Source organism: Heteronotia binoei, chromosome 6 (genome assembly GCF_032191835.1).
Source record: "Heteronotia binoei isolate CCM8104 ecotype False Entrance Well chromosome 6, APGP_CSIRO_Hbin_v1, whole genome shotgun sequence".
In the NCBI taxonomy this organism is placed as follows: domain Eukaryota; kingdom Metazoa; phylum Chordata; class Lepidosauria; order Squamata; family Gekkonidae; genus Heteronotia; species Heteronotia binoei.
In genome coordinates this window covers 145,033,747-145,046,523 of record NC_083228.1, presented here as the reverse complement: position 1 = coordinate 145,046,523, position 12,777 = coordinate 145,033,747, and the positions used below count along the sequence as shown (strand labels likewise).

Here is a 12,777-nt window from a genome sequence, read left to right as displayed (position 1 = left end):
AGAGCGGCTCACAATCTCCTTTCCCTTCCTCCCCCACAACAGACACCCTGTGAGGTAGATGAAGATATTGGATTTATATCCCGCCCTCCACTCCGAAGAGTCTCAGAGCAGCTCACAATCTCCTTTCCCTTCCTCCCCCACAACAGATACCCTGTGAGGTAGATGAAGATATTGGATTTATATCCCGCCCTCCACTCCGAAGAGTCTCAGAGCGGCTCACAATCTCCTTTCCCTTCCTCCCCCACAACAGACACCTTGTGAGGTAGATGAATATATTGGATTTACCATATTTTTCGGTCCATTGGACGCTCCGGACCATTAGACGCAGGTGCCTGGCTGGGAGACAAGCGGCGACATTGCTCCCTCTGCCCCCACCGCAAACCCAGCACTTTGTAGGGAGCGATCTCGCCGCTTGTCTCCCAGCCAGGCACGCAGGCACAGAGGAAGCACCCGCCCCCTCCGCAAACCCAGCGCTTCGCAAAGCGCTGGGCTGTGGAGGGGGCGGCATGCTTTTCCCCTGCCTGCCTGCCTGGCTTCAGCTGATGCTTACAGCAAGCGCCAGGATCGCTCCCTCCACCCTCCGATCCCAGCTCTTGCTGAAAGCAGCAGCTGAAGCTAGGCAGAGGAAGCACCCGCCCCCTCCGCAAACCCAGCGCTTCGCGAGCGCCGGCTGTGGAGGGGGCGGCGTGCTTTCTCCCTGCCTGTTTGCATGGCTTCAGCACTGATGCTTAAAGCAAGCGCTGTGATCGGAGGGCGGAGGGAGCGATCCTGGCGCTTGCTGTAAGCGTCAGAGCTGGAGCCAGGCAGGCAGGCGCGGGGAAGCGCCGGGACGGAGGCAGCGGATCGCCCCCCCCGGAGGAAGGTACGTACGGTACCTTCGCTCCATAAGACGCACACACTTTTTACCCCACTTTTTTTGGGGGGGGGGGAAGTGCATCTTATGGTGTGAAAAATACGGTATATCCCGCTCTCCACTCCGAAGAGTCTCAGAGCAGCTAACAATTTCCTTTCCCTTCCTCCCCCACAACAGACACCCTGTGAAGTGGGTGGGGCTGGAGAGGGCTCTCACAGCAGCTACCCTTTCAAGGACAACCTCTGCCAGAGCTATGGCTGACCCAAGGCCATTCTAGCAGGTGCAAGTGGAGGAGTGGGGAATCAAACCCGGTTCTCCCAGATAAGAGTCGGCACGCTTCACCACTACACCAAACTGGCTCTCCAGTTTTTGCTGAGATTGCCTTAAGGTTGCTTACATGAGGTGCAGGGAATTGGCTCGGAGAACCTTTTCTTCCAAAACGCTAGAATTCAAGGGCATCCAGTTGAGCTGGCGGACAGTAGGCTCAGGACGGACAAAAGGGAACACTGCTTTACACAGACAGTGGTTCAAATGTGGGATTCGCAGCCAGAGGATGCAGTGATGGCCACAAGCACACATAGCTTGAAAAGGGGAATAGACAGAATTATGGAGAAGAGAAGCCTATCAGTGGTTCCTAGCCATGATGATCACAGGAAACCTCAAAGTTCAGAAGAAGTTGATCTTTGAATCCCAGAGCCGACATCAGGGGAAGACTGGATTCTATGCCTTCTGGCTGGACCTCCACTGTTTTATGCCTTCTGGCTGGACCTTCTCAATTGGAGCCACCTGCTGGTGGAATCAACTGCCAAAGGAAGTGAGGGCCTTGCGGAACCTTGCGCAGTTCCGCAGTGCAAGACTGTTCTCTTCCGACTGGCGTTTAACTGACACGGAAGTGGAAGCGGAAGAAAGGCCATGGCCATTGAAATAGCACCAAACTAATATCCTTAACTGTTTTAACTACTGAATATCTTGTTTTACTGTTGATTGTGTAATGTTAATACTTATTTAATCTTAATCGTTTGTTGGGATTTTATGCTGTGAGCTGCCCTGAGCCTGCTTCGGCGGGGAAGTGGGATATAAATCAAAACAAACAAATAAATAAATAAATATATTGTGGTTGGCCATTGTGTGAGACAAGATGCTGGACCAGAGGGACCCTCTCTGGTCTGATCCAGCAGAGCTCTTCTGATGTTCTGATGAAGGTTTCTCTGCCCTGTTGTTGGCCCTCCAGAGGAACTGGTTGGCCACTGTGTGAGAAAGGAGACTGGACTAGATGGACCCTCACTGGTCTGATCCAGCAGAGCTCTTCTGATGTTCTTATGAAGGCCTCGGCCTCTCTGCCCTGTGGTTGGCCCTGCAGAGGAATTGGTTGGCCACTGTGTGAGACAGGAGGCTGGACTAGGTGGACCCTCACTGGTCTGATCCAGCAGAGCTCTTCCGATATCTTATGAAGGCCTCGACCTCTCTGCCCTGTGGTTGGCCCTGCAGAGGAACTGGTTGGCCACTGTGTGAGACAGGAGGCTGGACTAGATGGACCCTCACTGGTCTGATCCAGCAGAGCTCTTCCGATATCCTTATGAAGGCCTCGGCCCCTCTGCCCTATGTTTGGCCCTGCAGAGGAACTGGTTGGCCACTGTGTGAGACAGGAGGCTGGACTAGATGGACCCTCACTGGTCTGATCCAGCAGAGCTCTTCCGATATCCTTATGAAGGCCTCGGCCTCTCTGCCCTGTGGTTGGCCCTGCAGAGGAACCGGTTGGCCACTGTGTGAGACAGGAGCCTGGACTAGATCGACCCTCATTGGTCTGGTCCAGCAGAGCTCTTCTGATGTTCTTATGAAGGCCTGAGTTTCTCTGCCCCATGGTTGGCCCTTCAGAGGAACTGGTTGGCCGCTGTGTGAGACAGGAGACTGGACTAGATGGACCCTCACTGGTCTAATCCAGCAGGGCTTTTCAGATATCCTTATGAAGGCCTCAGCCTCTCTGCCCCGTGGTTGGCCCTGCAGAGGAATTGGTTGGCCACTGTGTGAGACAGGAGGCTGGACTAGATGGACCCTCACTGGTCTGATCCAGCAGATCTCTTCTGATGTTCTTATAAAGTCCTCGGCCTCACTGCTCTGTGGTTGGCCCTGCAGAGGAACTGGTCGGCAACTGTGTGAGACAGGAGGCTGGACTAGATGGACCTCCACTGGTCTTATCCAGCAGAGCTCTTCCGATATCCTTATGAAGGCCTCAGCCTTTCTGCCCTTTGGTTGGCCCTGCAGAGGAACTGGCTGGCCGCTGTGTGAGACAGGAGGCTGGACTAGATGGACCCTCCCTGGTCTGACCCATTTCAGCTCTTCGGATGTTCTTACCGTTTCCTGGCAAAGGCAGCCTCGGGGGCCGTGCTGTGACGATCAGCTCAGTGCCCGCGCAGCCTCTGCTCCATCTCTGCCGCCCGAAGTTGCTTCTGCCCAGGCCAGAAAAGCTAAATCATCTCATTTACCGGATATCCTTGTTCATGACTGCTCAGGCCATTAAAGTGACTGATGTGCGTAAAGGATGGCCTCTCTCCCTCTTGGCTCCCTCTCCGGACCACCACAGTTGGACGCGTCCTTCAAACAACTGACGTCAGCTCGATGGCCCTGCCTGCTTTTTGGCACAGACGAGACAACCGATCCCAAGGATATCTGGGTTCACGAGCAGCGCATAACAGCCACTGAAGAGGGAGAACTTGAAAGCAATTTTTTTTTTAAAAAAGTGCCACTCGGACCTGGCGCTGGCTGAGTCAGCTAAAGCTGAATCCAACGAAGACGGAGGTTCTATCTATTTCGCAGCGGCCCGGGAAGGGTGATCCCTTTACCAGCCTTTGATGGAGCGCCACTGACACCAGGATTAAGAGCTCGGGAGTGCTCCTGGAGTCCTCCTTCACTATGGAGGCCCAGGTAGCAGCCACTGCCAGGGCCGCTTTTTCCCACCTTCTCGGTGATGGCCCCAATACTCTGGAACACCCTCCCAGAAGCCCTCAGGGCCCTGCGGGACTTAACGCAGTTCTGCAGGGCCTGCAAAGACTGAACTGTTTCGGATGGCATAGGACATCTAACGGGATAGGGCTGCCGCCACATCTGGATCTATCGCGCTTTAGCATCAACGGCCTGGGATCTGTGCGCGTTGAGAAAGGGAATATTATATGCCTGAAGTAACACCACTGCAATTTATCTGATTGCTTTATTGCTTTATCCACGGCGCAGAGTGGTAAAACAGCAGTACTGCAGTACTGTGGTCTGAACTCTCTGCTCATGACCTGAGTTCTATCCCCGCGAAAGCTGGATTTAGGTAGCCGGCCCAAGGTTGACTCCGCCTTCCACCCTTCCGAGGTCGGTTAAACAAGTCTCCAGCTTGCTGGGGGGGAAGTGTAGATGACTAGGGAAGGCAATGGCAAAGCACCCCATAAAAAGTCTGCTGTGGAAACGTTGTGAAAGCAGCGTCACCCCAGAGTCGGAAACGACTGGTGCTTGCGCAGGGGACCTTTCCTTTTCCTGTAGATCTAGCGGCTCCGTGGCGCAGAGTGGTAAAGCAGCAGTACTGTGGTCTAAACTCGCTGCTCACGACCTGAGTTCGATCCCAGCGAAAGCTGGATTCAGGTAGCCGGCCCAAGGTTCTCAGCCTTCCATCCTTCCGAGGTCGGTCAAATGAGTCCCCAGCTTGCTGGGAGGAAAATGTAGGTGACTGGGGAAGGCAATGGCAAACCACCCTGTAAAAAAATCTGCCATGAAAATGTTGTGAAAGCAGCATCACCCCAGAGTCGGAAACGACTGGTGCTTGCACAGGGGACTTCACTTTTACTTTAAGTCCCATTCAGATGAATTAGACTCAGGCCTCATTTTGGGGCAGGAGCTCACGGGAGCAGAGCTCCAGAACCTCTACAACAGGGGTGTCCAACTCATTTGTTCCGAGGGCCGGATCTGACATAAATGAGACCTTTCCTTTTATTGTTTTAATATTGCTTATTGTTTATGGTGTATTTTATGCTGTTAGCTGCCTTGAGTCTGCAAAGAAGAGGTGGGATATAAACATAATGTAAATAATACCCTTTTTTTTGGGGGGGGGTGGTATCGCCCTGACTTGGATAGCCCAGGCAGGCCAGATCTCGCCAGATCTCGGAAGGGAAGCAGGGCTGACTCTGGGGAGTACTTGGATGGGAGACCTGCAAAGGAATACCAGCAGTCGGGAGGGCAGAGACAGGCTTTATTCAGCCACTTCTCTGAATATCCTCAAGGTCTCTGGTAGGGGGCCAGTCACCAAAAGTCAACATGACTTCCAGGTGCAAACATGCACACACACACACACACACACACACCATTTTTACATAAAAACATAAGAGGAGCAATGTTGGATCAGGCCAATGGCCCATCCGGTCTTAACACTTTGTGTCAAACAGTGGCCCAAAACCCAGGTGCCATCAGGAGGTCCATCAGTGGGGCCAGGACACTAGAAGCCCTCCCACTGTCCCCCCACCCCAACCAAGAAGAAGAAGAAGAAGAAGAAGATATTGGATTTATATCCCGCCCTCCACTCGGAAGAGTCTCAGAGCGGCTCACAATCTCCTTTACCTTCCTCCCCCACAACAGACACCTTGTGAGGTAGATGAAGATATTGGATTTATATTCCGCCCTCCACTCCGAAGAGTCTCAGAGCGGCTCACAATCTCCTTTACCTCCCTCCCCCACAACAGACACCCTGTGAGGTAGATGAAGGTATTGGATTTATATCCCGCCCTCCACTCCGAAGAGTCTCAGAGCGGCTCACAATCTCCTTTAGCTTCCTCCCCCACAACAGACACCCTGTGAGGTGGGTGGGGCTGAGGGGACTCTCACAGCAGCTGCCCTTTCAAGGACAACCTCTGCCAGAGCTATGGCTGGCCCAAGGCCATGTTAGCAGGTGCAAGTGGAGGAGTGGGGAATCAAACCCGGTTCTCCCAGATAAGAGTCCACACACTTAACCACTACACCAAACTGGCAAGAATACAGAGCATCACTTGCCCCAGACTGAGAGCTCCATCTATACCCTGTGGCTAAGAGCCACTGATGGACCTTTGCTCCATATGTTGATCCAGTCCCCTCTGGCAGCAGTCTATGGTTGTAGCCGCCACCAGTGTTCCCTCTTAGCTGAGTTAGCGTGAGACAGCTCACAGGTTTGTAGCCTCCAGCTCACAGATTTTTGTCTGAGCTCAGGGAACATGGCCCCAGAGCACTCTAATTTATGCAATAGCTCACAACTTTAATGCCAGCAGCTCACAAAGTGGAATTTTTGCTCGCAAGACTCTGAAGCTTAGACAGAATATTGGCTGCTATCACCTCATAAGAACATAAGAGAAGCCATGTTGGATCAGGCCAATGGTCCATCCAGTCCAACACTCTGTGTCGCATAAGAACATAAGAGAAGCCATGTTGGATCAGGCCAGTGGCCCGTCCAGTCCAACACTCTGTGTCACATAAGAGAAGCCATGTTGGATCAGGCCAATGGCCCATCCAGTCCAACACTCTGTGTCACATAAGAACATAAGAGAAGCCATGTTGGATCAGGCCAATGGCCCATCCAGTCCAACACTCTGTGTCACATAAGAACATAAGAAAAGCCATGTTGGATCAGGCCAATGGCCCACCCAGTCCAACACTCTGTGTCACATAAGAACATAAGAGAAGCCATGTTGGATCAGGCCAATGACCCATCCAGTCCAACATTCTGTATCACATAAGAACATAAGAGAAGCCCTGTTGGATCAAGCCAATGGCCCCTCCAGTCCAACACTCTGTGTCACATAAGAACATAAGAGAAGCCATGTTGGATCAGGCCAATGACCCATCCAGTCCAACATTCTGTATCACATAAGAACATAAGAGAAGCCCTGTTGGATCAAGCCAATGGCCCCTCCAGTCCAACACTCTGTGTCACATAAGAACATAAGAGAAGCCATGTTGGATCAGGCCACTGGCCCACCCAGTCCAACACTCAGTGTCACATAAGAACATAAGAGAAGCCATGCTGGATCAGGCCAGTGGCCCCTCCAGTCCAATACTCTGAGTCACAGAAGAACATGAGAAGCCCTGTTGGATCAGGCCAATGGCTCATCCAGTCCAACACTCTGTGTCACATAAGAACATAAGAGAAGCCATGTTGGATCAGGCCAATGGCCCATCCAGTCCAACACTGTATATGTGTGTGTGTGTATGTGTATGTGTATGTATATGTATCTATATATATGTATATGTACCTATATATATGTGTATATATATATGTATCTATATGTATATGTGTGTGTGTGTGTATATATATATATGTGTGTGTGTGTGTGTGTATACACAGATACACACACACACAAACACGTGGCTAATAGCCACTGATGGACCTCTGTTCCATATTTTTATCCAATCATCTCCTGTGGCAGTAAATTCTCTTCCTTCCGTTTTGCATACAAAGTGAATTGCTCTGATTAGACTTGGGTTGCCAATTCTGGGTCGGGGAATTCCTGGAGCTTTTGAGGTCGGGGGTGCGAAGGGTGGGATTTGGGGACTGGAGGGACCTCAGGGACGCATAACGCCGTGGACTCCACCCCGCCCCCCTCCAAGCAGCCCTTTTCTCCAGAGGAACCCCCTCTCTGTAGTTTGGTGATGAGCTGTCATTCCAGGAGATCTCCAGGTCCCGCCTGGAAGCTGGCAACCCTAGATCAAGCAGAAACGGGCGAGCTGAGTCAAAGCGAGCCCCGGAACCAGAAGCCTGCCATTCCAGCCCAGAACAGTTAATGAACCCCAGTCAAGCAGCCTTTTCCCGAGCCAGCCGGGCTTCTCAAATGTAATTATTTGGACAGAATTATTTTCATGACTTAATGCAATGCCTCCGAGCTTTCCAGGGAGGTTAATTAGATCCTTCTGTTCAAAACCTATCTGCTCTCAAACGACTTTTAATATGCGGCGATGCAGCCTTCTCCATCTGACCTAATGATATGATTAGCGGGCGGCTATTTGCCCTGCCACGATTGCCCTGGCACCGAATCCCCGCGGCAGCCAGCGTTTAGTGCAAATCAAAGTCAATGTCCTCTGCCCATTTCCTCTCTGCTTTCTGGCTGATGGCGCGAATGGGTGGCTTCTTCACTCCAAAGGCCTGCGCAGCAGAGGTGCAACTCTGTGCTAACGCCTGGGACATTCCCGGAAGGGGCGGTGGCTCAGTGTCAGAGTCTCCGCTCGGCATGCAGAAGGTCCCGGGTTCAATTCTACGAGCCCCCAAAGAAGGTGCCCCTATCTTTCATTATTTCCAATGGAGGGAAGGCACTGAAAAGGTGTGCGGCCCCTTTAAATGGGATGGCCAGAACTCCCTTTGGAGTTCAATTATGTTTGTCACAACCTTGCTCCTGGCTCCGCCCCCAATGTCTCCTGGCTCCACCCCCCAAGTACCCAGATATTTCTGGAGTCAGACTTGGCAACCCTAGTACCAACGGATAACCTGCCTAGCCTATTAGACAAATGCTTTTATGAATGTTATAAGAAGATGAAGAGGACTGCAGATTTATACATCTCCCTTCTCTCTGAATCAGAGTCTCAGAGCAGCTTAGAATCATAGAATCGTAGAGTTGGAAAGGACCTCCAGGGTCATCTAGTCCAACCCCCTGCACAATGCAAGAAACTCACAAACGCCTCCCCCTAAATTCACAGAAACTTCATTGCTGTCAGATGGCCATCTAGCCTCTGTTTTAAAACCTCCAAGGAAGGAGAGCCCACTACCTCCGAGGAAGCCTGTTCCACTGAGGAACTGCTCTAACGGTCAGGGCATTCTTCCTAATGTTGAGTTGGAAACTCTTACAAGCCTTACAAACTCTTACAAGATCGTATGCTGGAGCTTACAATCTCCTATATCTTCTCCCCCCACAACAGACACCCTGTGAGCTGGGTGAGGCTGAGAGAGCTCTCCCAGGAGCCACCCTTTCAAGGACAGCTGTGCAAGAGCAATGGCTGACCCAAGGCCATTCCAGCAGCTGCAAGTGAAGGAGTGCGGAATCAAACCCGGTTCTCCCAGAGAACGGTCTGTGTACTGAAACACTGGCTCTCAGGTGTGTGGTCCCTTTAAATGCGATGGCCAGAACTCCTTCTGGAGTTCAATCATGGTCACACCCTTGCTTCTGGCTCCACCCTCAAAGTCTCCTGCCTCCTCCCCCAAAGTCCCCAGATATTTCTTGAATTGGACTTGGCAATCCTAGTACCAATGGATACCCCTGCCTAGCCCAGTAGACAAATGCTTTATGAATGTTATAAGAAGATGAAGAGGACTGCAGATTTATACATCTCCCTTCTCTGAATCAGTCTCAGAGCAGCTTAGAATCATAAAATCATAGAGTTGGAAAGGACCTCCAGGGTCATCTAGTCCAACCCCCTGCACAATGCAGGAAACTCACAAACACCTCCCCCTACATTCACAGGATCCTCATCGCTGTCAGATGGCCATCTAGCCTCTGTTTTAAAACCTCCAAGGAAGCAGAGCCCACCACCTCCCGAGGAGGAAGCCTGTTCCACTGAGGAACTGCTCTAAAGGTCAGGAAGTTCATAGAATCATAGAGTTGGAAGGGACCTCCAGGGTCATCTAGTCCAACCCCCTGCACAATGCAAGAAACTCACAAACGCCTCCCCCTAAATTCACAGAAACTTCATTGCTGTCAGATGGCCATCTAGCCTCTGTTTTAAAACCTCCAAGGAAGGAGAGCCCACCACCTCCCGAGGAAGCCTGTTCCACTGTGGAACTGCTCTAAAGGTCAGGAAGTTCATAGAATCATAGAGTTGGAAGGGACCTCCAGGGTCATCTAGTCCAACCCCCTGCACAAAGCAAGAAACTCAAAAATGCCTCCCCCTAAATTCACAGAAACTTCATTGCTGTCAGATGGCCATCTAGCCTCTGTTTCAAAACCTCCAAGGAAGGAGAGCCCACTACCTCCCGAGGAAGCCTGTTCCACTGAGGAACTGCTCTAACGGTCAGGGCATTCTTCCTAATGTTGAGTTGGAAACTCTTACAAGCCTTACAAACTCTTACAAGATCGTATGCTGGAGCTTACAATCTCCTATATCTTCTCCCCCCACAACAGACACCCTGTGAGCTGGGTGAGGCTGAGAGAGCTCTCCCAGGAGCCACCCTTTCAAGGACAGCTGTGCAAGAGCCATGGCTGACCCAAGGCCATTCCAGCAGCTGCAAGTGAAGGAGTGGGGAATCAAACCCGGTTCTCCCAGAGAACGGTCTGTGTACTGAACCACTGGCTGTCAGGTGTGTGGTCCCTTTAAATACGATGGCCAGAACTCCTTCTGGAGTTCAATCATGGTCACACCCTTGCTTCTGGCTCCACCCTCAAAGTCTCCTGCCTCCTCCCCCAAAGTCCCCAGATATTTCTTGAGTCAGACTTGGCAACCCTAGTACCAACGGATACCCCTGCCTAGCCTATTAGACAAATGCTTTATGAATGTTATAAGAAGATGAAGAGGACTGCAGATTTATACCTCGCCCTTCTCTCTGAATCAGAGTCTCAGAGCAGCTTCCACCCTCAAAGTCTCCTGCCCCCTCCCCCAAAGTCCCCAGATATTTCTTGAGTCAGACTTGGCAATCCTAGTACCAATGGATACCCCTGCCTAGCCCATTAGACAAATGCTTTATGAATGCTAGAAGATTCCCCCCCTCCTTTTCATGGTGCACAAGCTGCCTGAGGAACTCTCTGCCACCAGAGGACACCACGGCTGAAGCACTAACATCGTACTTACCAAAGTATTCATCCGAAGGGGGGTTCTCCATATCGTACAGCATCTTCTTTGTCAGGTGCTCCAGTTCATCCTCTGGTCTGAATAAAGGAGCGCAGGGGGGAGGGTTGGGGCTCGGTTGTCCACTCTGGGGAAGAGAGGAACAGACAATTTGGGTGTCTCCAAGTCTACCGTGGGAAGCAGGGCAGCAGACACAAGGCTCAGCGATGAAGAAGAAGAAGAAGAAGAAGAAGAAGAAGAAGAAGAAGAAGAAGAAGAAGAAGACTGTACCTTGAATAAAGTTTTGTTGGTCATAAAGAAGATGATATTAAGAACATAAGAGAATCCATGTTGGATCAGGCCAGTGGCCCATCCAGTCCAACACTCTGTGTCACGTAAGAACAGAAGAGAAGCCATGTTGGATCAGGCCAGTGGCCCATCCAGTCCAACACTCTGTGTCACATAAGAACAGAATAGAATCCATGTTGGATCAGGCCAGTGGCCCCTCCAGTCCAAGACTCTGTGTCACATAAGAACAGAAGAGAAGCCATGTTGGATCAGGCCAATGGCCCATCCAGTCCAACACTCCGTGTCACATAAGAACATAAGAGAAGCCATGTTGGATCAGGCCAGTGGCCCATCCAGTCCAACACTATGTCACATAAGAACATAAGAGAAGCCATGTTGGATCAGGCCAATGGCCCATCCAGATCAACACTCTGTGTCACATAAGAATATAAGAGAAGTAATGTTGGATCAGGTCAATGGCCTATCCAGTCCAACACTCTGTGTCACATAAGAAAAGCCATGTTGGATCAGGCCAATGGCCACTCCAGTCCAACACTCCGTGTCACATAAGAACATAAGAGAAGCCATGTTGGATCAGGCCAATGGCTCATCCAATCCAACACTCTGTGTTACATAAGAACATAAGAGAAGCCATGTTGCATCAGGCTAATGCCTCATCCAGTCTAACACTCTGTGTCACACAGTGGCCAATATATGTGTGTGTGTGTATATATATATATATACACACACACACATACATACATACATATACACACATATATATACACACGCACACACACACACATATATATATATACTATGGCTAATAGCTACCGATGGACCTCTGCTCCATATTTTTATCCAATCCCTTCTTGAAGCTGGCTATGTTTGTAGCCGCCACCACCTCCTGTGGCAGTGAATTTCACATGTTAATCACCCTTTGGGTGAAGAAGGACTTCCTTTTATCCGTTTTAACCCGACTGCTCAGCAATTTCATCGAATGCCCGCGAGTTCTTGTATTGTGAGAAAGGGAGAAAAGGACTTCTTTCTCTACTTTCTCCATCCCATGAATAATCTTGTCAACCTCTCTCATGTCACCCCGCAGTCGACGTTTCTCCAAGCTAAAGAGTCCCAAGCGTTTCAACCTTTCTTCATAGGGAAAGTGTTCCAAACCTTTAATCATTCCAGTTGCCCTTTTCTGCACTTTTTTCAATGCTTTAATTGGAAAAACCGCAGAAAAGGGCAACTAGAATGATTAAAGGTTTGGAACACTTTCCCTATTGGATTGGATTTATATCCTGTCCTCCACTCCAAATCTCAAATCAAATCAAAATACCTTTAATGGCACAATAGCATTAAACGATACATTGCAACGTACACTTCCAATGATTAAAATTCAACCAAAATTCATATAAAAAGCCTATGTCTAAGAACAACGGCTTCTGCTAGAAATCTGGCTACCGCATTAGTGGTTTCTGTGATAGCATCATTAAGCAAATATCGGACTGTGCTACACTGGCTTCTAAATAGGTCAGGATATAAGGGGAGAAGTTTGTTATGAGACTCTGTGTGTAACAGGCAATCGAGCATAATATGGGAGAAGAAGGATAAATGGGTCCGACGGGAAGATTGTATAAATAGAGGAACAGGGAAATTTGGAATATTTACACAAAGATTGAAAATCTGCTGTGGAGGGGGGGGGGGCAGCGGCAAGAACAAGATTCCAGTCCAGTACTACAACAAGGTGCTCCGAAGTCATACAATGACAGAATCAAGAGTTGGAAGGGCATAAGAACATAAGAGAAGCCATGTTGGATCAGGCCAATGGCCCATCCAGTCCAACACTCTGTGCCACATAAGAACATAAGAGGAGCCATGTTGGATCAGGCCAG

At 50.2% G+C, this 12,777-nt stretch overlaps 1 protein-coding gene across 1 annotated transcript in view; it reads right to left on the bottom strand.

Moving 5' to 3' along the window:
• The window catches only part of LOC132574389 (lipoma-preferred partner homolog), a 116,886-nt gene that overhangs the window by 93,082 nt on the left and 11,027 nt on the right, over window positions 1-12,777 (bottom strand). The window contains exon 2 of the mRNA XM_060242752.1: window positions 10,622-10,745. Within this exon, the coding sequence (XP_060098735.1) occupies window positions 10,622-10,745 (124 nt within the window). The remainder of the gene's footprint in view (window positions 1-10,621; window positions 10,746-12,777) is intronic.